Source organism: Fopius arisanus, unplaced genomic scaffold (assembly GCF_000806365.1).
Source record: "Fopius arisanus strain USDA-PBARC FA_bdor unplaced genomic scaffold, ASM80636v1 scaffold00096, whole genome shotgun sequence".
NCBI classification, from domain to species: domain Eukaryota; kingdom Metazoa; phylum Arthropoda; class Insecta; order Hymenoptera; family Braconidae; genus Fopius; species Fopius arisanus.
The window spans coordinates 258,727-284,696 of NW_011887835.1; the positions used below are offsets into that span (position 1 = coordinate 258,727).

Sequence of the window (25,970 nt, forward strand, 5' to 3'; positions counted from 1 at the left end):
CCCTGAGAATCAATCGATCGACTTGAAATCATGGAAACCTGAAACTCCCGGGGCAATCGAACCTGCGGAATTACCAATCACTCAGGAAATTGAGAAATCTCTTAAAATAAAAATAGAAAGGGAGAATAAACTGGAGGAATCAACAGAACCCCCGACCCCCGATGATATTAAAGCCGCAGGATTTTGCCTGATCGACAAAGAGCCGGAAATATTCGAGGAAATAATAATAATTCCGCCGATAACCCCCGAGAACATCCCCCAGGTGCCTCCAAAGTGTCCCCTACCAAAAGCAAAAGCCTCATCAGATCTTCAATCTCAATCTGGCGCGTCACCAGTGGAAATCTGTGAGAATACCCCAGCGAAAGTTCAATTCTACATCGACGAGGACGACATCGTGGTGATCAGCCACAGCCCGAGGGCGGATAAACCCCTGAAGATCCTGGAGATAGCCCAGGGCAGGGGTGAAACTGGAGAAGATAAAGTTCCAGCACCTGGAGAATCGTCAAACATCTCAGAATTATCCATGGACACATTCTGGTGGAACAAACACCAGTACCACACAGCCGAGAGGGACTTCTTCGAGAGTATCTCATCAAAATCAAAGCAAAAGGTCTCAGCACCCTTAGATAAATCAAATCGCGATGATGACGACTCTCACGGGAATTCGGGCAATGGTGGTGGTCACAGAGACTCTATTAACCCACATAACACATCGTCATTACCATTTACTGAAAAACTTGTCGCGGATTTGCCGGGTGGTATGTGCAGCTGGAACGATTACAGCACGTATTTATCAATCGATAACGACACCACGCGATTGGATCCACGTAAATTCGATAGCAATGATTATTCAAATCGCGATGATAACGATCAAACGTATTACGTTGCTTCTGTATCTCTTATCACTGAATCTATGGTATCCCATTCCAAAAATTCCTCTCCACACTCCACACATTTAGGTAGACAATCAGGGGAATCAGGGAATTCATTGAAGCTGTCAGCTGATGATATCGAGATGAAGATGGAGAGCTTGACTAATGGAAATCTTGGGTTCAAGGTGCGACCGCAAGTGATCGGTCTTGTTGCATTAATTTGTGGTTTAATTGTTTATTATTTTTTATTATTTTTGGATTTTCTAGGCTTTGTCTGCCATTGATTTTATCATATCTCATCATTACACTCGTCATCAGCCTGCATTTGCTCGATATCCACTAATAACATGGCTCCTGGTCCCTGTAGATTTATTAATCGTTTGGAGGATCAAGTCTGCATGATCCGGTCATTAATCTGGGACTTATCCGCGTCCACATTGCTAACGAATTAATTTATTGATAAAATGTGTCCGGAAGACGCGAGTAAAGACACACTGGACGCTGATGGGTCGTGTCATCATTGTCAGGGAATAAAACATCTCGGTATTTTGTGTTTTTTCGCAGGTTTTGTTGGTGATCAATATATAATTGTTGTCTCAAGCCTAATTAATTAATCAATCCGTCGCCTGGACTTGTACAGGAGATTTTTTTGCGACATGCACGTGATTTTATTTGTGGAATTCCATCGATCGGTGATGATACTTGATTTTTAATTGGTGGTGTGGAATTGCAGGAGTCGTTGGAGGGTGATATTCGTGATCTCAGGGTGGCTGTTAACGGATTGGAAGAGACACTCGGAAATTTACCGAGGGATAGCCTGGAGAAGATGCTGTTGACACTCGTGGTATGACTCCAATTTCCACCAGAATGTTGTGATTAACTCCAGGAATTGGAAAGTCATTGATATTATTTTTATTCATCGACAGAGTATTCAGGGAGATCTTCAGATTCACGATCAAGTTGGTACGAAGCTCCAGGAGGAACTCAGCAAGGTCCATCCGAGTGCTAATACCCAGGAACTTGCCGCTCTGTTGGCTGGAATTCGCACGAGAATTGTTGCTCTGCTGTCTCAGGTGGACCAGGGGAGGATGACCCTGGAGAGGGCACAGGTGGATCAGGCAAGAAGAGAGGAGGAAGTTCTCCAGTATAAAAAATTTCTGGATGAGACTGACGTCTGGTTGAGAGCACTGATAATGTCATTCAGTCAAAGACACACGTTTGAGTCGTACAAGGTTTAAAAATTGATAATTAATTACCTTTTTAATAATTTTTTATCACGTCTCAGGGATTTAATTACTTAATTACTGTTCCATTGGATTCATCACGGTTTCAGGCACTTCAGGACGAATTAACGAGCAAAGCAGATCGAGTATCTAAACTGGAAACTCTTCCGGAAGTTAATGCACTGGCAAAAGGACTGAGGGATGCCCTCATGGAGATGAAGAATAAAATATTTGAAAGGCAGAAGGTACACGAGACTTACAAGATCACTGGGGCTTACGCACTGTTCATTAATCATCGCACATCGGTTCAGGGATTCGCTTAGATATTCATTGATATCGATATATTGATTAATTGGGGGGAAATAAAATAAGAAAATCAATCTCTCGTATTTTTCTAGTGCAAAATACTGTGGAGACTTGACATTTCTCGTACTTCTACAGAATTTAGGAGACATCCATCTTCTGCTTCATATCATTTAGGTTTTCATCATCTCCTGTGGCAAATGGTGTATTGAATTTTAACTGTTTAATTACTCTGTTAATTTATCCAATTTTATTCTTCCCCTGGGTAAATCTGCAATTTTTACAGTCCAACTTTGTATTTTGTTTTTATCGTGGTGTAATTTTATTTAATGTTTCAATCAGATGTTCTCTTTTATTTGTTCAATTGTTGTTTAGCGTAAGGTGTAGACATTTAATGTAGAATTTTCGCATGTAACTAGGATTGTTTACATTTATTGTAATTATTATTAAAATATTATCGTTTATCCCTATTTTTATTTCTTCATTACTGTGCGATTTTCTGTGTCATTCATCGACTCGTTGTCATCTCCCACGATAATATTATTTTTTAAAACTCCATGATTTTGTCATTCACCAAATGCGCCATTAATTATCTAACAATTGCAATTATTAATAAAGGCTTCGTCATTTTTTATCTATCAAATGCACATAAATTCACCATCTGCATCATCTGAGACATGTGAAATAAAAGAAAATGAAAGATTCTCGATTTTTGGTGAAGATATTTCGAAAATCCAAAATTTTTTATCAATTCTCTATGATCACTTCATCATTTCAAGATGATGAAGCCCCTAAAGCCCCTAAAGCCCTTCATTTTTCCAGGAACTGGAGGGCGAACTCCTCGACAACGAGGACGCGACGATAGATCAGGCCCCGTCGATCCAGGACTCGCCGTCCTGGGCTGACGTCTCCTTGCAAACAGGTCAGAGCCTCGCAGGTGAGGCACCAGCTCAGCTGACGAAGGAGACGTCAACCTCTCAGATCATCGGCCAAGGGCCTGAAGTCCAGGAGAGTATAAAGGTCCGAAAAACAGCTGATGATACTCACGACGTCCTGGAGATCGCCACGAGGAATATTACATCGAGAGTCGAGAGGAAGGATCTGGTGGTGGACATGAAGTATCAGGACGCCAAGCAGGAGCAATCAGCGACTTCTGAATTGAATATTCAGCATGCACCACCTCAGGCATTTGAGACAGTCGTCGTGGAGCCTGATGACGTGACAACTGAAGTTGTCGTCGACGCCGATGGCACGAGGAGAATAATCGTGCGAAAATTGAAGAGAACTCATCAGGTGTCAGGTGGAGTCAAGACATTTTCAGAAGCTACGATGAGAGGCCAACAAATCACCCTGAGTCGAGTGACACCAGATGGCGACCTTGAGATATCCACGAAGAAGACGTACGGTGGAAAAGTGACGACTGGAGCTGCCCAGGAATTCGAGACCGAGCCTCAATTCAGTCAATCTGTCATCCGGGGAGAACTGGAGGACATCGGACCCGAGGGGCTGCCCTCCCCCGGGGAGTACCAAACGAAAACCTCAACTGTTCACGCCCTGGTCCAGCAAGTCACCAGAAGAGTCATTAAGAAGACGAGAAGAATTATTCGGAAGGTGACGATTATCGATGGAAAGGAGACGACCTCTGAAGAAGTTATTGAAGAACCTGAAGAGGTGGAAATCGATGATCAGGACATTCCGTACATCAGTATCAACGTCATGAAAGAGGAGAAGACTCTCCCAGGAGATGATGTACAGGGAGAAGAATTATTTGCGCCTGAATCACGTCCAGAGGATGATGTACAAGAAGTCAAACCTGAAGCCGAAAAAATGGAAGATGAATTGATTGAAGAGTCACAAGTTGAAGAAAAAATACAATCCTCTGGAGTGGAACCGACGGATAAAGTGAAAATAGAAGAAACGGAAGAAATATCGGCAGTAATTGGAGAAGAACCGCGGAGTTCTCCCCCAGGGGGGACTGAGGAAGTGAGAGATGAGGAAATAATAAAGGAGTCTGAGTCCTTTGGAGGTGACCCTAAATCAATTGAGGTAATTGATTCAATTGATCCCATTGGCGCCTTGACCCAATCCTTGATCGATTCTGAACGCTCCGCTATTTTGCAGAGCCCTGAATCCTCAGGACAACCCGAGAGGCTCGATAATACAGATGCCCCTGAAGATGAGCAACACCCAGAGTCCACTTGTAAGTCATTCGATGCACCAGTAAAGATCGAAACACCGGGTATCGAAGTAGAGACTGGCACGTTAGATGTAGCTAAGCACCAGAGTAGCATCACCGTAGAATCTGTTGATGTGATCGGTTTAATTGTCCCAGAGGATGAGTCCAGAGGGGATGAACGAGATCCAGGGGCCACGGGACAATCGGAAAATCTGTGGGAGGAGCCAGCACACGAGGGATCACAAAGTCCACCAGGTGATGTCCATCGGATTATCGAAGAAAAGATTAAAGATACAGCAATCAAGCCTGAAGGTCATCCCCAGGAGGCAGAAAAATCTGTCGTCGAAAGGGTTGAGATTTCTCTGTCGATCAAGAAAGAATCGGAGAGTCCTGAGGCCTCTGTGTCACTCCGGACTACGGCAGAACGTCCAGAGGACGAGTATCTCATTACGAAGGAAGAAATTAAAATGGAATTACCGGAGACTGAGACAATTTACAACGTCATCACCGAGAGGGCTGGACCCCCAGTGGATCAGGTTGGAAAGAGTGAATCGGAGACGACAGCGAGTAGAAAGAGTAGAAAAAAGAAGAAACGTGGAGAGTCCTTGGAGAAGGCGTCTGAGTCGGACACTTCGATCGCAACGACTTTAGGTGAATCCACGGATATAAATCTTCCTTTATCGGAATCACCTAGGCAACCGAGCGAACAACCTCAACCCGATGTTCTAGAGCTCACGGAAACATCTCTGACGTTATCCAGTCATCAAGAGGATACCCTGGAGATCGGATACGAACCGGAGGGTACGACGACTGTGGAGGAGGTGTCATTGACCCACGAGGATAGGAGTAAAAAGAAGAAGAAGAAGAAGAAGAGGCTGAAGGATAGGGAAATGGTGGATGATGAGGAGAAGAGATCTAGGATTATTTCTTCGGCGGTCGAAGTCGATACTCAGACGGTCCTGGAGACTAGGGACGTGTCCATAGCTCCTGAGGAAGTCCCTGAAGAAATCCCTGAAGAAATCCCTGAAGAAATTCCAGAGGTAATTCTCGAGGACAGGCAGATCCGAAAGGAAGAAGTTCACACAGAGATTCAGACATCTCCCACGCCAGTTCTGGACTCTGGAATTCAGACCACAGAAGTTTTGAGGATTTCAGAGAGAGAAGAGTGTTCTATTCAGACAATGACACCAGAGCCAACTCCGAGGGAAGAGGGAAGTGTCCAGACGAGTCCAATAGCGATGGAACGAGGGATGGATCAGGTGGAAGTTCATCCAGAAAAGGAGACTGGGGAGATAGAAGTGCAGACGACAGTCGAGGTCAACACCTCGGGCATCCAGACATCTCCGGTCGAGGTTATAATGACGGAAATTGATACCCAGACATCTCCGGATACGGATGCACCTCTGAAGGAATTACTCGATGCAGAACAGCAGACAACCCCTCCTCGCGAGGATACACCTGGATTTAATCTGGAGGACACGTCCATGCAAACTTCTACCCCGGAGACCACTGAAGTGGACGTACAAACAATTTCGGTGGCACCTGATACCCAACACCAGGTGCCAGCCAATTTGATCGAACCAATTGTTGTTGCAACCATGGAAACGCAAACTAGTCCCGAAGATACACCGCGCATCTCCCACCAGGAAATCGAAGTTCAAACTAAAAGTCCAGAGCCAATGGTCGAGTCAGTGATACAAACGAGTCCTGAACCAGAGATTCAGGGATTAGAATTCCCCCTGGAGATAATTAATCCGAGTGAACAGACGAGTCTGGAGGTAAAAGTTATAACAGCTGAGGAGGAGGTGCAGACCTTGAGTCCCGAACCCAAAGAAACGGCGGATTCATTAATTCAAATCGAGAGAGGAGAACTGATCCTCACGAAGGAAGAGAGCATTCAGATAATACCGGAAACAGCAGAGATAAGTCTCCAGACATCTGAGGATAACCCTGAGGAGGAAATTCGTGGAGTCGTTGAAGACACTGAGAAGATCTCGGTGTCACAGCAGGTGACTGTCGATTTAACTGACAATTTTACAATGCCTGAAGCCAAGAATTTGGGAATTGATAGAGGCATTTCACCGATACCTGAGGGCTCTCCAGCAGATTCTTCAGCAATTCCATTAATTTCTCCAACAGAGCAATCCCCTGACGTAATTGCCACTAAAGAGGAGCCGATTGAGGAACCAATTGAAAAAGAAGATCCGGAATCATCGCAAAAGGGCAAACCGTTGATCCCTACCCCAGTTCCATCAGAAAAAAACTCCACCGAGACATCCCTGGAGATTCACGTGCATGCAACCATCGATCTTAGCTCTTATCCAAGTGAATCAACTGATACGACTCACGATACGACAATTACCGATGAATTCAGTGAACCCGTGTCGATCGATACCGAGGAGAAATTCCGGAAGCGCAAGAAAAAGAAGAAAAAATCAAAACCACCAAGAGCCGAGGAAATTCATGATTCAAAGCCGAAAGACCTTGAGTCAATTTTTGGACAGGCGATGTCATCAGGAACGACTGAAATGAAGCTTTCGTACTCGGACGTAGCGCGAAAAGGCTCTCACGATTCGGAGCCTGAAGAGGATGTCGTGGGGATCATCTCCTCGGATTTGAAACTGAAAGGATACGAGCAGTACCAGAAGCGAGAGAAGAGATCGAAGGAGATCGGTCTTAGAGTAGAGTTTGAGGACCCGGGGAATGGGGAAGAGTTGAGAATACGAGAGACACTGATTGGAAGGGCTCCAGGTGGGGACAGAGTTCAGGTGACGATGGGGATGACTGAGATGAATGCCAGGGGCGTCTTACCAGGAGAAATTAGCATGGAGACACCGGAGGAGCCGATGGACACGTCGGAGGAGCCGATTTCTCCCATGGAATCGGTCCTAGAGAGAGAGGATGTCCTGGAGGCAGTTCAGGCATTCAGACCTCAGATCGCTCGACGAACGCAGATCACCCGGATGATGTCAGATCGTCTGAATAATCTCCAGAATGCAAAACACACGAGTTTTCTGGGTAATATCCTTCACATGGCTGGTCTCGAGGATGTCTCTGGGGAATCATGTGTGCCTGACGTTCAGAATCAGCTGACGCACCTGGAAACAGCTGTTGATGAGGAAAATATTGTGGTCGTCGAGGAGACGATTGTCACGATCATCGAGATCATCTCCACGTGGCTGGAGACGATCGAGTACCGAGTGTTCTTGGGGAGAAATACGGGTGGGGGCACCAATGACGACAGAAAAATCAAGGAATTGCAGGATGAAGTCCATCAGGTTGACGATTCCTTGAGGCAGTTGGATCGGATGCTGAGGAGAGTCGAGCCGAATTATCCGGAGGAGGAGAGGGAGAGGATCAGAGAGTGTGTGGAGGCATTAGAGAGTCAGGTGAAGGCCATTGAGCATGTGGTGATGGACGAGGAGAGGCTCACGAGCTCTGAGCTCTCTAGGTGGGAGGAATTCCTGAATGGAGTGGAGACAATGATGAAATTGGTGAGGGAACATCAGGAGGAGTTCGATGGAATTGTCCAGGAGGTGGGGTCCACAATCTGGAAGCTTCAGGAACTCGACAGATTGGAGAACATAAACAGGAATCATTTGTGGAGGACTAGCAGTCTTATGGCAGCTGCCAAGAGGATGATGAGGGATTATCCTGGAAAAATCATACCAGAGGAGATCTTTGAGGCCCATGATATCCTCCAAGATATCGAGCATGGTATCAATCTCGAAAGGGATCGATTGATTCAGCTGCTGTCACTCGCTGAGGAGTACGAACAGACGCTCCAGGAGTTCGCCCAGATAACAGACGTCGCTGAAGAACTCCTCGCTGGTCCCATCTCGGTTCTCAGTTTGGAGCACCTCAGAGAGGAAATGCAGAAGCACAGGAAGTTCTTCGTGAATCTTAATCATTGTCGGGCAATTCTCGAGAGCCTCGAGGGCAATCTTGATCCTGAAACACGGGAAAAACACTCTGGACTCCACGAGGAGCTCCATACGAGGGCGAATAATCTCCTGGACCGAGCAGCTTCCAAGGCGCAACAGATGGCACTCGCTGCCTCCAGGTGGATGATGCTGGAGCAGGGGGTGAAGGAGGAGAGGGGTTGGATGGGGGTTGCCCATCAGAGAGTGCCCGATTTGAGTGCTGTCACTTCCTCGGATTATCATCAATACATCTCTCTTTATCAGACACTATCGTCAGATATCGCTGGGCATAAAGCTCGATTGATTCAACTACTGAACATCGCGAGTGGACTTGAAGAGCTGATAACCATCGAGGATCCAGACGATCGGTATTCTGATGCACTGGATGTTGTAGCGAGACTCCAGGATAACGTGGACTCGTCTCTGAGGTATCTCTTGGGTTTCAAGGAGAGTTGGTGCAATCGAGAATTACTGGTAAATCGTCTGGAGAACTGGATGGCCAGAGCTGAGCGAGAGCTTGGATCTGTCCAGAATCAGTGGGAAGGACAGATGCGACAATTCTGGGAATTGAAAGCTCAATACGAAGTGCACAACAACATGAGAACAGAATCGAACGTGTGCTTCGAGCAAGCCCTGAGAATAATTCCCCTCGCCGATGAGATGGTGCAACGTCAGTTCCAGGGAGAGCTCCAGGATCGATGGCACTCGATAGCCAATCGAATAAATTCCATCCAAAAATCGATAGCCGATACGATATCCTCGGAGGAGACTCCAGTGGATGAGAAACTTCGGTTGCTGGAGCGAGAGCTCAATGAGCTCAGGGTAACGATCGATGGGTTCCATGGGGTTCTCAAGACTGAGGAGGAGCTCGAGTTGTACGTGGAGAGGCTGTCCGTCATGTTTGAGAGAGTCTGCTTGATTCAGGATGAGTTGGGACGATTGGGAATGCTTCCAGCGGCTGAGAGTGAGAGGGTGGGAATTTTATTGGCAACTGCTAGGAGAATTGAGAGTCAGATTGGAGAAGAGGTGGATGCTGCTCAGTTGATGGGAGAACGTCTTAAGGCACTGCAGAGGGGTCTTCAGAGGGTCAGGAAAGCGCATACCAGGCAGTCCCTCGTTCTGGACCAGTGCGAGGGCTGCGAGAGCCAGGGAAGTGATGTTGTCGCTGGTGGTGTCGACAGGTGTCAGCAAGTTGGATCTGAACTCGAGGTTATCTGGAAGGAGATCATGTCCCTCAGGCAGCTTTTGCATACTCTTCCAGGAGGTATGAGAGTCTCCATATCGGCTGTGGGAATCGAGAGGGACATCTCGAATCTCCAGGACGTGCACTCGGAGCTCGAGTCCAGGTGCAATGAATTACAATATCAATTACAATTTAATAATTGAATAATTTGTGATTATCGTTTTGTTTTTTTTCTTTTTGGTACAGGTGTGCGAGACTCCTCGCGTTGTTGAAGAACAAACTAGCCCTTTGGAGGAGATTTGAGAGACAACTGGAATTAGTCCAGCAGTCTGTCCAGGAAGCTGACTACATGATGGAGTTGTTGACTGTTCAGGGAACTGTCGATTACGAGAGATTGCTGAAGGCCACGGAGAGGCTGGAGGTGAGTCTATCAATAATTGATAATATTCGGAGCACCAATTAAAACTCTTGAAATTAGGGCACTGTCTCCTTGAAGAGTAATCTTGATAATTAATTTCTTTAATCATCACTCGATTGAAATCATTTCACAAAATTCAGATAACGAGTGATTGCTTCGTGAGAAATTTTGTGCGAACGCGAAATTTTGTTGGAGTTCTTCTGATTGAGAGAGAAATTTAATATTTTGGAAGAAAAATTGTCTAGACATGTGCTAAAAGGATTACGAAAGATGTGACAATTTTTTTTTATGGTAAATATGAAAAACACTCGGAGTGTACTGTATTATTTAATTAGCTATGTACACATGTTTGCGGGTCATTTACATGTTTAAACTTCGGCTTGTGCGCAGGCGCATAAATACTCTGTTATCGTCGAGACTTGGAATTTCGTATCAGTATTCCACGACGTGTCCTAGGGGTCACACTGATTTCCTCGTTATCGGAATGACAGAACTCGGTGATAAGAAGTGGACAATCGCGATAAATATTTAGTGGTCAAATAATCAGGATGTAACTGTCCCCGATTTAAATTCAAATTTGAATATCGTGAGAGGTAAATCAATGGCAGTTAATGTTTATTGATCAATAATGTGGAATTTATTGAGTGCTGAAAAATTTGTGGTTTATTAATTTTAGAGTCAGGGTTTTAAAAAAAAATGAGAGATATTGAGAGATAGTCTAGTGTGGGAAGGGAATTTTCTAGCGCAGATCCGGAAATTTATCATTACATAGAAAATTACATGTTTTGCATTGAATAAATTCCAGAATATTTCACTGAAAAGACGAGATTCAAGAGAAAATAGCAGAAAATAGTTTTATAACGAATTAATATTGGGATTTCCTCGTAAAAATATTTATTGCTATTTATTACAATCAATTGCAAACTTTTCCTGAAAAATGATTGATTTTAAATAATTTCAATAACTCCATAACTGACGGATACATCACAGAATTTGCAAGAACTCCAGGAGTCGGTGAACGAAAATAATTTGAAATATGTTCAATACATTGACGCAATAATTAAACAATTCCCAGAAAAGTGTCCGTAATTAGTCCATTGATTCGTCAAGTGAATCTTCCTCTGGATCGAGTGACAACAAAAACACGTGATGTTAATGCGTGAGTTAAATGACCTCGAACTATTCCTCAAGAAACAAATCTCAAGGTGAAAACGTGAAGAGGATCATAATTCTACGTCAAGAAATAGTGAATTGGATTTTTACGGTTTATTGTGAAGTTTCATGAGTAGTTTGAAATTTTTCACCACGTGTCTGTCATGCTATCACGAAAATTCTTCTTCTTCACTCCGGAAATCTCGTTTCCGCACTGAAACTCATTATTTCAAGCACTAGGCTTTTTTTTATCTACCTCGGCTTTTAATTTTAATGGAATAGCCTCGATTCCTGCCCCAAATTCCATCCAAAGATTTATGACCTTCAATTGTCGGATGAACTGACATTAATTTGCATTCATTAATTACCTCGACAATTATTCTCTAATATTTAATATCAATTTCAAATCCTGTCAAGGAAATTCTCCAATAATTTCCGGATTATAGCGCGTTAATTAATTGTATTGACCTCAATTAATGAAATCTGCAATAATTTTCGAAAATTCATAATGAAATTTTGAATTTGATATCTGAATTTTTTCTGTCTTCAAGTGACGAGTAATTAGATAATTTTCATTAATGCAGATTGATACGAGATATTTAAACGACACATTTACGTAATTGTTTGATTGTCATGTGATGCACATGTCATATTTATTTTTACATTTGTTTGTAATTATACGGAGGGGGATTTTATGGAGTTCGTCCTTGAATTTGCGATTGTGAATCGCCAGTGAAATGCGACATTTGCACTTCCGTTTTCACTGGTTAAAGGGGGAATCCGTCGCACCCATAGAATTTTTAATAGTTATTATTCTTTCACTGAACAGAGGAAATGACTATTTAAAATAGCGGGAAATTATTAAATTCGTGTCGCTATCGAAAGGAATCCATTCACCTCGAGACGTTAAAAATCCCCATGAATTCCAGTCCCGCTCGACACAATTCAAATTCTAATTAATAAATTATAATAAAAAAAGCAATTTCCAAAAATATTCCCGCAGGAGAATTTCATTTAGAAATGACGCCAGGCAAAAATTTCCCTCAGGAAACATAGCAGGAATTAATTAACGCGAGAAATGACTCTTTGATGAGATTTAATTTAGGATAACTGTAATTGTTCGTAAATTGATTTGTTGTTAAAGTACAGTGAACTTATGCAATGATGCAGATTTAGTGCTGAGATGGGTCAGCACCTGACCCGTGGATTCACTGAACAAGACAGAAGACAAGTATTTATAGACAACTTGCGTTTGTCTCGCAATTATACCGTTAGAACCGGAAATACTCGATACTTTTGTCGAGTCATGAAGTGTTACCGTAAAAACCTATCGAATTTTTAAACCGTTCAATTTTTTAGACCAGAGAAATTTGTGTTCTCATTCCCATAAAAACGATAATTTCAATTTTCCACAGAAATCGATTGAATTGAATTAATTAATTAAATTAATTAATTAATTCAGTAATTCCGCTATTTTCTTGGTTAATAATAAAGTGAGAAGAAAATAATTCGTCACAGAATTTTAAATGCAGAAATGTTGGATTATCCGGCTCCCACGTTTTTAAATAAATAATTGTGATAAAGGTCATGGAAATTTCTCAGTCGAATTATCGAATCGATTTTCCCACTCACTAGCATTTTTCGAGGAAAATGGATATTGACCGGTGAAAAACGGGGCGAAGGGAAATAGATCGGGAAATTCTCCTGATAATAATATGCGCATCGTAATAAATACGCAATGGCGTGCGAACGTTAAATCATTTCAATTGCGAAAATCACGGTGAAATAATGCCGTGCAATTTTGCCACCAATTTTCGCCCATCGATCCGGTAAAATTTCGAGATAATGACTAATTCCATTACCTCATTACAGAGACCAATTTTCACACAGTGAAACTGCTAGCAACAATTGTTTTCTAAAAATATAAATAAATTAGGATCTGTTACGATATTATTTCGGTGACTTGTGCATTATAAGGTGAATAATTTGTTTTGTTTAATTGGTTTTCTCTGATTTTTTATTGGAAAATAGGGATTGAATGGTGATTTGGGTGCTCGTGAGGTGCTCATTGGAGAACTTGGTGAGGCAGCTGAGCCCCTCCGGGAGAGCTGCACCCCAGAGGTCGGTGAGAGGGTTGATGCAGCAGTGAATGAAGCTGTCCAAGCCTGGGAGGACACAAGAGCTGAATTGGATGCACTCTGCACGAAGTATCAACGTGCAGTGAGACTCTGGGAGCAATACCGAGAGGCAAGTGCTGCTGTCAAGGACTTTGTCGATACACAAATGGGAAGTGTCACCAATTTACCACCTGAAGAGGCAATTAAGCAAGTCAAGGTAATTCTCCAATTCTTCAATTAAAAAAATTGTCATCTCAACCCCACGCAACCCCTGGACCTCCTGGAGCTCCAAGAGCTTCAGGAACTAATGGAATCCTCCGACCCCGACAACTCCTGGGATTTTTCCAATTTCATGAATTTTTGGAAAACTTAAAAATTCGTTGAATCTCGAAAATGAAAAATCCCTTCTAAATAATCACTAAATGACTCTAAATTTATTAGGCACGGGAAAAGCATTTCCAGGCAATCAGGGAATTTTAATTGAGAAGCAGAAGTAATTATTTTTTAGAGAGCAGATGCATTTTCCTTTTCCTCGTGACACGTGTCACCAGGAGTCACCGACACCATTTGGGGTGGGATTCACCCCCTCGTGCCATGTTGCAACGAGGGTGCGGTGCTCTGCACTTTATTACCCTCTTCTTTACCCCTCCCTCTCCACCATCCCCTTTATCTCTTTATCTCACTCGTTGACGTAGAAAACGTCGAGGGGGAACTCATCGATCCCTCGCTCTCGCAGACGCCAGTCGACGGTCCACGACCAGACGCGCAGCATCAGAAATAATTTTCTCTCGCGATGACAACAGTAGTTTTTTCAATGTCAATTAAAGAGATTAATTAATTGACTGATCGAATCGCTGGAATTTTCCGGTGCGATGAAATTTAATTTAGTTTTCTTATTTTAAAAAATCGTAGGGGATGATCGGACATTCGATAATTGAAAATGGATTTTAAAGAATTTTTAGTGCCAGTGGATTTTTTTGGAGGGGAATAATTCAGAGGATTGACCGAGGGAATTGATCTGGTGAATAGATCGTGAATAGATCTTGAATAGATCTTGAATAGATCGGATAGTTAATTTGTTGCGCACGTGTTTAGTTGTGGGATAAAGTGGCCAACAGAGTCGGCGTGAATTTTTATCTTGCAACATGTGCGGAATATTTTCGTCTGAAAAATGGAAATTGGATTAAAATTGAGTGAATAATTTGAGGGTTGACGCTTGTCACGATGTGTACACCCGAGGAATTGAAGGTATTCAATTTATTGCGTCTTAGAATTATTAATGCGCTAGTTCCATGAATTGAATTTGTTTTCTTTGACGTTTGGAGGCCGCCGGGGATTTATTTATAAGTAAAAAGAGCCGGGAGATTATTTAGGTCACCAGTGAGATGTTTTACGCTGGAATCGACGGCGAAATTGTCTGATTGCCAAAAAAAAATAGGTCTGAATTACTCGGAGGGGCTTTTTTGACATCTCATGGGGCATCTGAAGCCGATAAAATTCGTAATCGCATTAAAACCCGCGGGTATCGGGTTCGAGGGAAGATAATACCGGATTTCGAGGGATATGTGGGTAAGAATTTATTTATTCACGGTACATCATTTTTTATTCAATCCGCAATTGTTGAATTGCTAATATAATCTTCAAATAATAATTAAAAATGAAATGAAATTAAAAAAAATCATTTCCATTTGAATTCTCCATTCGTATAATTTTTTAAATAATATGAGAAGTAATGAATCAATTAATCGAAATCGAATTGTCGGGCGAACGAAAAAATTGGATTAATTTCCAATAAATGGATTTTTGGAAATTATTACTGGGAAATTATTACTGAAATAATTAAAAAATCATAATAATGGAAATAAATTGAATAATTTCGTTGATCCCTGAAAATTCCAAGGCGGAAGTATGCAAAAACATTGGAACACTCGGTGGATGGAATTAGAAGCGAATAAAGAGGGGGAAAGCCACGCGGTTTTGGGGATGAATTATACCCCATGAGGAGACGGTACAGTAAAATTCCTCGAGATCTAAAAATAACAATCCACCATCGAAGCTAAATGACGCCTGTCTGTTTCTCCATTTTCAATGATTTTTTAACGCAAACCTGCAGGTCTGCGAGGAAACCCTCGCCGATCACAAAGAGAGACTTGCAGAGTTGAGGGGTTTGGTGGCACAAATAGCATCTGATGTTGGTCTCGATGGTGATGGACCACTTCACAGCGAGGTCGAGGCACTGGGAAGAAGACTGGAAGATGTCAGAGAGACACTATCCACTCTTGCTGATACTGCTGATGCTAGGGCACTCAATAAAGAGCTAGCACGTGGAGATCTCTGCCAGACCAAGAACTTCTTGGATTCTGTTCAGCAGGTAAATAATAATAATCGTTGATCAACATAAAAAACTTTCAATAGATAAATAATTACTCTCTATTTTATCTTATTAAATATTTCGAAGGGAAAATTGTGCTTGGCACTGCTCAATCATCCTTCGTACTCGGTACAAATTCCCTCATACATATATTTTAATTGTAGTTTCGAAACAATTTGTTGTGTCAAGGTCGGTGTGAGGGGCTGAGCCCCAAAATTCAGTCTCACACACCAATTTACACAGGTCACGAAACACCTCCCTAAACACCTCAAAGTGGCTTCAATGAGCAAATGTACATACCCCCTTCCCCTTTCACCCTTTCTCCATTGGTATTCGTCTATTTACTCCACGTGTTTGCTACAACTCCAGTGGTGAAACTTTTCAAGTCTAGTGATCCGCTGTTTCCTCCGGAGTTTCTGGGATTGTAGTACTGATAAATTCGACGATTAAATTTAAATGCACGTGAAACAATTCAACTTTAGTGAGAATCTATAGGTATTTGGGGTGGGTTAAATCGAGGAAACAATTTTCTCGGGACGTCCGTGGAATGATCGATTGAAATTTAAGGAATGGAAAATGACATTGTGGAATTGTGGAATCTTCGATCAACTGAGACATTGAATTTCAGAGTCTGACGACAATTCCACAAGGTGAGTCCAAGGAGCAGCTGAATATACTGAGGAAGCACCTGTTGGCGTTGACGAAGACGGAGCCCCAGTTGCAGTCGATAAAGGAGCGGACCCTGGAGATAGCCCAGGAGCCGTCAGTGGTTGAGGTGCTCCAGCTGTGGCAGAGGGTTTTCCGTGAGACATTCCAGCAGTACCACAGGTTGTCAGCTCGATTAGTGAGGACTGAGGATGTATCAGCAGCTCTTCGTCTCTGGCAGGAGTACCTGTCCCACGTCCAGGAGTTCCTATCGAGTGATCCACCGGGTGATTACAACGGGCTGTCGGAGCACAGAAATCTCTGCGAGGTTCACAAGAACCTTCTGACCGATCAGCAACACCTCATCCTCTCGATTCGAGCTGAAAAGGGTCGTGACTTGTCAGTGGCTGAACAGTTCAATGCCCTCACGAATATCCACAATGAAACCCTCTCCAAGATCATGGACAGACATGCATCGGTTCGAGACAGACTCGATGCCTGGGACAAATACAGAGAGGATCTCAACAAACTCCTCGCCTGGTTGAAGGACATCGAACGAGAAAAGAGTCGTCTTCAGCTTCGATTTATTCACCTGCGACGGCTCGACAAAATCATAACAAAAATTGAGGCTCTCATTGAGCGGCTACCAGGTGGCGAGTCCCAGGTGGATTCACTCTCAGATCAGCAGGAGGCACTTCTCGCTGATTGTGAGGAAGCCCTGGCTGTCTCTGTGAGGATGGAACACGCAGCTAATGTCCAGAGGGTAAACAATGTTCGTGCTAGTCTTGAGACGTGGAAGGATTTTGTCATCAGGATAAGGAATCTCAATGCCAAGCATGTGGAGCAGACGTCTGTTATCACGAAGATCTTCATGGAGATAAGTCAGTCGTTGTCTTCAGCTTTTCATGCAGCGCCTGGAAGTATTTTGCAGGCGAGGGAACAGTTGGATTCTCTGAGTCAATTCAGGGTGAAACTCATTCATGTGACGACGGATTTGGAGAACCTGGGGGTCACCACTGAGCAGTTGAGGGAGTGTCTCAGTCCCTCTGACATGAAGAATCTCAATCAGCATGTGTCATTGCTGTGGCAGCAGCATGGTGACCTTGAGCATCAGCTGGCACTCCTGGCATACAGGCTGGGTGAAAGGGTGGGTCTGAGGGGAAAGTGGGAGAAGAGATTGTCCAGGTTTTTGATATGGCTGACGGATGCTGAGATTAGAATTCACAGCTGTGACTCTGGGTTGGAGGAACCTGAAGAGGCACTCAGAAGACTCGAGGGAGAGCTTCATGCAGAGATGGCCTTGAAGCAGAGAGAGCTCGACTGGTTGCAGTCGACTGGTGAAGAACTCGTGCAGATGGCGGAGTCAGGTGAGAGGGAGAAACTCAAGAACTCTCTGGAGGATGTCCTTGATCGCTGGGGGAGACTGATGAATGCTGGAAAAGCAAGGGCGAATAAACTTGTGGATCTCATGCAGACGATGAATTCTTTGGAGAAGAGGATAGCTGAGATCAGGGCGTGGCTTGGAAGAGTCGAGATGCAATTGACGGAGCCCTTCATCGTTGAATCCAAAACCCAGGAGACCATAAATAAAAAATTAAAGGATCACGAGCACCTGCAAAAGACCATCGAGGCTGAAAGTGGAAATATCGGGGAAGTATTTAATCTCTGTGAGATTCTTTTGAGTGACTGCGATGCCTGGAAGACGTCTTTCAATACTGAAGCCATTAAATCTGGCATGCAGGGGCTGGAAAAAAGGTGGAAGGCGACTTGTGTGAGATCTGCTGAGAAAAAACGAAGGATTATGAGTGCGTGGAAGATTATCCAGGATTTGGACAGAATTGAGATTGACCAGAAGATTTGGATTGATGAGGTCGAAGGTGAGCTCAGCTCGATGGAGGAGACACTGGACAAGGTATCCAAAGAGGACTCTGAGATGACTATGAACAGGGCCAGAAGAGTTATCAAGGACATCGATGCTCACAGGCCTGCTCTCCAGATATTGGAGCAGAGTTACGGTAGATTAGCGAAGGGGGGAATTGAACCGGAGAATCTGAGAAATCTTACGACTGGTGTCAGGGTAATCCTGGACAGGTGGCATGGACTCAAGCCCAGGGGCAATGCAATTGTCAGTGCACTCCAAAGAGAGCAGAAGGCGTATCGAGAGTTCATTACAGCTCATGGCTCTGCTGTCGTTGGACTGACGCAGATTGACGTGAGATTGACGCAGGTACAGCATCTCATGAGCGATCAAATGAGCAATTCCAGGAGAAGACTGGGAGAGGTGGGGGAGATTGAGAGGGAGTTGGAAGTTATGAGTGGAACTCTGGAAAGGGCTGATCAGCTGGCACTTGGTGTTATGAGGGACTGTCATCCTGAGGACGTGCAGGCGGTCCAGGAGCTCGTCGATGAGTATCAGCTATTGTGGCAGGATATCAAGAGTCGAGTTCTCAGACTCAAGAGCGAACTGGAGACCGACAGGGGTGAAGTTGATGAGGCTGTGCAGGTGGAGACTCTTAAGTTCGAGCAGGACTCAGCAGTCCAGGTTGATACTCTTCCCAGACTCATCAGAATGACATCCTGTGACGCTTATTTGATGGAGCTTGAGGCAGCTATTGACGAGTGCAGGGGCGCCATTGAGGGCCTCGAAGATGCTGTGGCTGTGGAACCTGTGGCTGGGCCTGGATTGGCTGCTGCTGGAAAAAATATTGGAAAACTCATCGCAAGCTGTCAGTCATCTGTCGAACTTGCTAGGCATTTGCATGGACTTCTCGTTCAGGATGATAAATTCGATCATGAGACTGCCAGGGGGAGGGAAGTCGAGGCGCTGGGAATGAGGTACAGTGAGCTCCTGAAGAGGGCCAGAGAGAGGGAGCAGCAGATCAGGGATATCAGGTGAGTCTTTTCAATTGTTCTGGGAATTTTTTTCTTTTTCTTTTCGATTTCGAGGATTGATGAGTGAACATAAAACTCGATTGGTGAGAATTGTCATTGTCACTTAGGGAGATCTGGATTTTTGTCTTGATACTAATACTTCTCGTTCTGCTATCCTCTGACAGGTCGCCAATTGTCGATTCTTACACAATGCCATGTGAACAGTGAGTGTTTATCCTTATTAACTATTCTAATTTCAATTAACATTTTCTGTTTCTCAAAAACTGACCCTTTTTCAACTGCTGCATTGAGAATTAAATTGTATACGAATTTGAGAGGAATTAATTGAAGAGAATGAAGTTCAATGAGAAATTAATAATTATTTTTTAGTCAATTATTTGGGTATAATGATGAATTTTAATTAAAAGTGATGGGGGAAGATTGACCTGTCCCCTCTGCTGTCGACGTAATTGGGCGCAGCTGGACATCGATCTCTGGCGATTGGAGAAATGGTTGGAATATGCAGAAGGCACTCAGAGTGAACAGCATTCGCCACCAGGTAACATTGAGGAGCTGGAGGACATAATCCAGGATCACAGGGAGTTCCTGCTGGATCTGGACAGTCACAAGAGTATAGTAGTGAGTCTAAATATTGTGGGGACACACCTGGCTGATCACACAGAGGACGTGGAGAGGGCAGAGGAGTTGAGAAATCGATTGGCAGTTGCCAATTCAAGGTGGGAGAAGGTCTGCCAGAGTGCAGCCAAGTGGCAGGAGGCCCTTCAGGGTGCCTTAATGGGCAATCAGCAGTTCCACAAAATTGTAGACGAACTCGTATGCTGGTTGGAGAAGACAGAGGCATCAATTCGTGCTTCCGAACCCATTGATTTGACTGAGAACACCAATATCATCAGATCGAAGTATGAGAAGTTTAAGGAATTGAGGAGTGATTTGGAGAGGTGTGAACCAAGAGTTCTCTCTCTCCAGGAGGCTGCCAATCAGCTGTTGGAGGAGCATGTTGACACCAGGAGTCGACTCCAGGAGCTCAGGCTCAGGCTCCAGTCCTTGAGGAGACTCACTGGAATTTATGCTCTCAAATTGGGCGCTGCATTGGGGCTGGATCCCAAGGAGGTGGGACTTGCAGCCACTACGTCGTCACTGGCTACTCTTTCTCAAGATGTGAGTGATGATTTTTTATTTTATTTATTTAATATTTTATTTTATAGTACTTTAAGGTGCATTTAGGTAGTAGCGCACTTATTGGAGACCACGATGTTGGAATATTAGAGAGGAATTCAAAATTTATAAATCTGTAAATTTATCTACGGTGGAAATTCCAGTTTTATTATTATTATTATTATTTTATGGTTTTAGAGTTGATTGAAAAATGAACTCTCGTATCCCAACGTCAGAATTTCTAGCCTTAAGGTATTTAAGTAGTTAAACACCTCACATTGCACAGTACCTTATAGTTTGTGTTTTTTCTTTGACTCGATTACAGCTTCTCGATGGAGCTTCAACGTCCTCAGGCCAGCCCCACGACGCATCTTCAATTGAGTATGTTTTATTTTTAATTTCTCTCTTCACACGTAATCACTAAAAAAAAATCCAATTCCCCCGATGCCCGGATCAATTCAATAAAAATCGCTGGATAATTAATTGCTGTCCCAAAAATAATTACTTTTGTAAAAGAAATTCACTGAATACAGAAGAATCCACCAATTGAAGTGAATTCTTGGCAGAAGTAATTTTAGGATTTTAATTAACAATTTTGAGGATATTTTATGAATTAGATTTAATTAGTGGAATAATTATGTTTCAGTGGTGACGAACGAGATCGTACGGTATTGGTTCGTGGATACCGTTTCTTAGGCCGTGTATTAAGGGCTTCCCTACCGATCCAAGCATTGATGCTACTTTTGCTTGGCGTTGCTTCGTTGGTACCCGCTGCCGAAGACGATTACAGCTGTATGCTATCTAACAACTTTGCAAGAACATTTACACCTGTAGTGGACTATCCAAACGGCCCGCCACCCCTGTAATTCCGAGAATCCAAAACCGTGAGAAATCAAGAATTCCTCCAGATGCAATTCAATCAGAAAGTATTAATTATTTTTCATACATAATTATTTACTTTGACGAAATGTCAATTCCTCCAAATGTAAATATCAATACTCCACTGAACGAAAAAAAAAAATGTGGAAAGCTCGAGAGTTCGTGAATACCAGAATGTCCCTTAATTTATTCAATTATTTTGTATATTGTGGTCTTTGTTGTTGTGCACATGATTAACTAAAAGATTTTTTCGGTTTTCTCTGGAAAACTATTTACTTGTGATTGACCCAAAAGTTGTTCACTCCATGATTTTCTACTGGTGCTATTCAGTGATGGGTAACCGAATCTATCGAAACGAATTTTCGAACGATTTCGAATCAATAAAAAAAAAACGTTAGGATTGCTCCCGTTGCGGGAAATATTGAGGAATAAACGACTTATTGCCGAATAGTTACGCTTTCTAATGGAGATATTATCGCTTTATGCACAGTGAGCTTGATTATGTATTTTTATAAGAAAGAGCTTATACTTGGATATTATTATAATATATTGCTATGAAGATTAATGGGAGTAATTTTATTTCTTACTCCCCAGTACAAAACACAAAAAAACCCTTTCATTTGAATTCTATACTTTCCTCAAATCATTCATAAATAAAAAACCCTCAGTTTTCATTACAGAATTTAATTTTTTAATTAATCTTCACATAATTTCTTTTCAAGACGAAAAATAAAACATACATATTTTACAGCAAAATGCTATACAATAATTTAATTATTACACGGAATGAAAAAAAAAAGAAAAAAAAAATTTGTACAGTCTTTTTCATGTTCCTTCCTTTCTGTAGAAAATGTATGGTACAATGGTAGCAAAAAATAGTTGAATTTTCGTTTTACTTCCAGTTAATATAGAATAATCCTGTGAGCCTAATTTGGGGGCTTGAGCGTTGCTAATTGTTCGGAGTACTCTAGGTATAATCTCTGCCATCTGAGATGACCACCGATGATTTTCAGGGCATCACTGAGAAGTTTGTGTTTTCTCGTGCCAAGAATCATTGGGTCCCACGTACTCTTTGAAGCTGAACTATGACTAGGACCCATCAAGTCATCTAAAATTATTCTCAATCGTTTTTCAAGTCCATCTGCAATAAAAATTGACCAACCCTCGATTATAAATAATTATAAAACGAAAGCTATTGATTTTACAACAACAATTTTTGACAAAAAAATAATAATTGATTGACCTTGAGTGAGAAGAAACGAAATTAACGCCATGAACCAGTGAATGTACTCCTGAAGACTTCCCAGTGCCTTAGCAGCAAGAATTTGTTGCTCGAGATAAGAAACAACACTGGGTCCATTGTGTGGAGGTCGTGGTGTTGGCATGGTACCACTTCCGGTTTTATTGAGTCCCTCCTGAAGAGAAGACAGAGGTCCCCGAGGTGCTCGACCCCCGAACACAGTGGAGGCACTTTGAGCTGACCATCTCCAGACAGGATCCTGACTGTCACCCACCAGTAGCCAAGTGCCCATCTCCTTATTATAGACGTACGCTCTTGCATTGGTGAATCCGAGATGAGGCATTCCATTGTAGATGGTGCAGGATATGAGAGATGCACCAGCGGCACAGAGATGACTGGCAGAGGTTGATACAATTAATTTACAGGCACTCCCAATTTCCCACACCCTGACAGCACCACAACAGGATATCACCATAACAGCATTGCCAACGGCATGAACTCGGGCGAGAGGTGCTGGTGGAGCTAGGGGTGGAGCTGACCTGCAGCCCTTCGATGGATCGAATGTATGTACACTCCCATCCTCCAGACCAATGGCAATCACTGCTGCTGATACAGTAAGAGCAACTGCACTGTATCCCAGATACAGATCCCACGTGGGTTCAGAGTCAGTTCCACGAAAAATTTGAAGGTGTGCCAAGCCCTGATTATTCGTCACTGTGACAGCGTAATGGGCTGCCTGCTGAGACATCGATATCACGGGTTTCAGTGCTGGAAGAACATATCCACCCACTCTCTCCAGGAGTTTGGGCTTCTTACTCTGGGACGAGTGGTGGTGATGATGATGATGGGGTCTAGGGGTCGTCTGGTCACGTTTTTTGAGAGTCAAGGACGGTCCTGCCACCGAGGGAACTGAGGAGGAGGTCGTTGTGACATTTGGCGCCACAACATCGTCTCGTTTTTCAATTATAATCGATGATTTCGTTTGAGAAGTACTGGAGAATGTTGGACTGTTCTTAAACGTTGGAGTTTCATTCTGAATCGTTGTGTCCATGGAATCAGCTGGTGGTGGTATGAACATCGGTGTTATTCTTCTCCTTCCATCAGACGTTCTCGTTTCGATCTGCTTGTTGATGGGTCCCTTGACAGGAGTTGTGGGTGCAGTAGAAGGTGTATTGATTCCATTGACAACAGGTTGAGCTGTAGTCGCATTAGCAACTGGTGACATACTGGATGTTGGTGGTTTCATGTTGAGAAGGAGAGGTGCCTCCATGACTGTACAACCACCCTGAGAGGACAGGGATTTACCATACAATCGTTCATGGAGGGAGCACTGTTCAGCTGGATCGAGGGGCTGGCCCAGCTCCTGCTGTGTAAACTCAACGAAAGCTACACTTCCATCCCAGGAGCAGGCAGCCAGCCTGAAACCACAGGGTGACCAGCTGAGATCTAGAACAGAATGAGTGAACAAATCGTGGATGACAATCAGGGGCCTCTTCAGTGACGTTAGCCACACAGAGAGAGATCGATCACGCGATCCAATAGCTACACAACAATACTGCTGGGGTTTCGATGAACCTGGCTGCTTCTTCTTCAGTATATTTCCATTAAATCTCACGCAGGTCACAGCTTTCCTGTGCCCAACAAAATCCTTATCCTGCGTCCATCCATCTCTCTCAATTATCTGAGCAGTTGGCCCTCCGCCATTCATAGCATGAGCCGACACCAGATACTGTCCATCAGGACTCCAGGATAGTCTCAAGACGTGTGTAGTCCCACCACAATCCTCAAAGGGTTCAGTAATGAGTGTTGCCTCTCCCCAGTCAGTTGTTCTCCACACCCTGAGGGTTTTGTCATCTGATTGTGATGCCAGATACTTTCCCACTGGGTCCCAGGTGATTCCCTTGACGAGACCAGTGTGTCCTTTCAATATAGCAACAATTGCTGGAAATTTTGATGCATCCCAGACAATCACGCTGTTATCAACCGATGCTGATGCCAACCAGGGACTGTGGGGTGCCCATGCCAAATCTAGAACGTCACCCTCATGACACCTCAGTGTTGCAATGCATTTCCAGTTCTCAACACTAGCTTTACCACCGAAAATTGTACTACCACCACCACTTCCTGTTTGTCTCCAGATCATTATGATCTTGTCGTCACCTCCTGATGCCAGGAGACCATTGGCACTCCATCGGACGCAGTTTACACAGGCTGGACATAATTTAGAGGGTATTAGATAGTCAGCTGATGTGAGAAATTGTGAATAAATTTTTAATTAATGGAATAATAAATACCGATATGATTGTCAAGCTGGCACAGCATCTTTGGTACGTTCTGGTCCAGCTCAGCACCTTCATTCCTTATTGGCTCCATGTTCCAGATGACAACCCTTCCAGAATCTCCCCCTGTTCATCAACATATAATTCATAATCTGGGGAATGGGAGAGAAAATTTTTTTCATACTTGCCTTGGCCTCCAGTGGCAAATCTCTTGCCATCCGGATGAATATCCACTGAGAATATGGGATACTCTGAAAAAAAATAATGGAACTCTGTATTAAAAATTCAATCCCCAGGACAAATCCGACTCTCTCGGATAATCAACATCGAAATAAAATGAGTCTTGCCTCATTTCCAAGGTTTTTTTTTTGAAAGTAAAAAATCTTGTCTGGATTTATTGCGAGTGGTATTATCTGCATTCCAGAAAATCAAGTGTTTCCTTAAATTATTGTCAATTATTATTATAAAAAGAAAATTGCTGGAAACTCTTACCATCGTGGGTAACCCAATTCGGTTTAACTAATTTCATGTTTTCTCACTTCACACACCAAAATATCACCGAGAAATTCCTATCATACCGCAAAAATCAAATTTATAATGAACACACAATCGATTATATAAATAAAACAATACCAGTAGATCTCACGTGAAAATCTACAATTGTTTAAATAACATCATAACCCCAAATATAATATTTATGCCGGAGTTTCACGCGTCCCAATGGTGGAAATATTTGGGAGATGGCGCTGAAAATAGCGAATTGTAAAAGTAATAAAAATTCTAAAAACGATTTCACAAAAATACACAGAGCACTCGGAAATCATCTGGAAACATGAGCCACGAGTTAATTGCTGGCGCTAATTATTCGAATCCACGGAGTTGCGCCAATTATTAGGCTTTTTTGAAAATTGGAGTGCATTTTTTTTTAATTATTGGAGCATTTGGACAAGCGCATAAGTTGCCGGGAAGATTGCATTCGAATTACAATGTTGCCAAGTTTTTAGTTGAAAGAAAAAAAAAATGAATTATGCCTGGGGAATTTTATTTTCTGCGGTATGAATGTTTTTGTTTTTTATTTGTTTTACTGCAATTTAGTTGACTGCAGAACGAGCGGAAGGGAGAAGCAACATCTTGTGGAATAC

The 25,970-nt window shown here is 43.0% G+C and overlaps 2 protein-coding genes across 2 annotated transcripts in view; one reads left to right on the forward strand and one right to left on the reverse strand.

Annotated features, from left to right (window-relative positions):
• The window catches only part of Msp300 (Muscle-specific protein 300 kDa), a gene marked incomplete in the record, with an annotated part of 57,543 nt that extends 35,669 nt beyond the window's left edge, over nucleotides 1-21,874 (forward strand). Inside the window, 13 exon segments of the mRNA XM_011312083.1 lie at nucleotides 1,606-1,716; nucleotides 1,799-2,104; nucleotides 2,206-2,340; nucleotides 3,221-4,444; nucleotides 4,520-9,843; nucleotides 9,927-10,101; nucleotides 13,282-13,584; nucleotides 15,481-15,738; nucleotides 16,367-19,275; nucleotides 19,440-19,478; nucleotides 19,683-20,433; nucleotides 20,756-20,811; nucleotides 21,077-21,874. Coding sequence (XP_011310385.1) covers nucleotides 1,606-1,716; nucleotides 1,799-2,104; nucleotides 2,206-2,340; nucleotides 3,221-4,444; nucleotides 4,520-9,843; nucleotides 9,927-10,101; nucleotides 13,282-13,584; nucleotides 15,481-15,738; nucleotides 16,367-19,275; nucleotides 19,440-19,478; nucleotides 19,683-20,433; nucleotides 20,756-20,811; nucleotides 21,077-21,296 — 11,811 coding nt within the window.
• A 139-nt stretch (nucleotides 21,875-22,013) lies between these two features.
• Nucleotides 22,014-25,600, reverse strand: Hira (histone cell cycle regulator-like protein). Its single transcript, XM_011312085.1, has 5 exons — nucleotides 25,321-25,600; nucleotides 25,017-25,079; nucleotides 24,844-24,954; nucleotides 22,553-24,760; nucleotides 22,014-22,450 (listed from the first exon to the last, which is right to left on the reverse strand). Exons 1-5 carry the CDS (start codon nucleotides 25,355-25,357, stop codon nucleotides 22,236-22,238), a joined length of 2,634 nt encoding a protein of 877 aa, XP_011310387.1. The 5' UTR covers nucleotides 25,358-25,600; the 3' UTR covers nucleotides 22,014-22,235.
• Nucleotides 25,601-25,970: the final 370 nt, after the last annotated feature.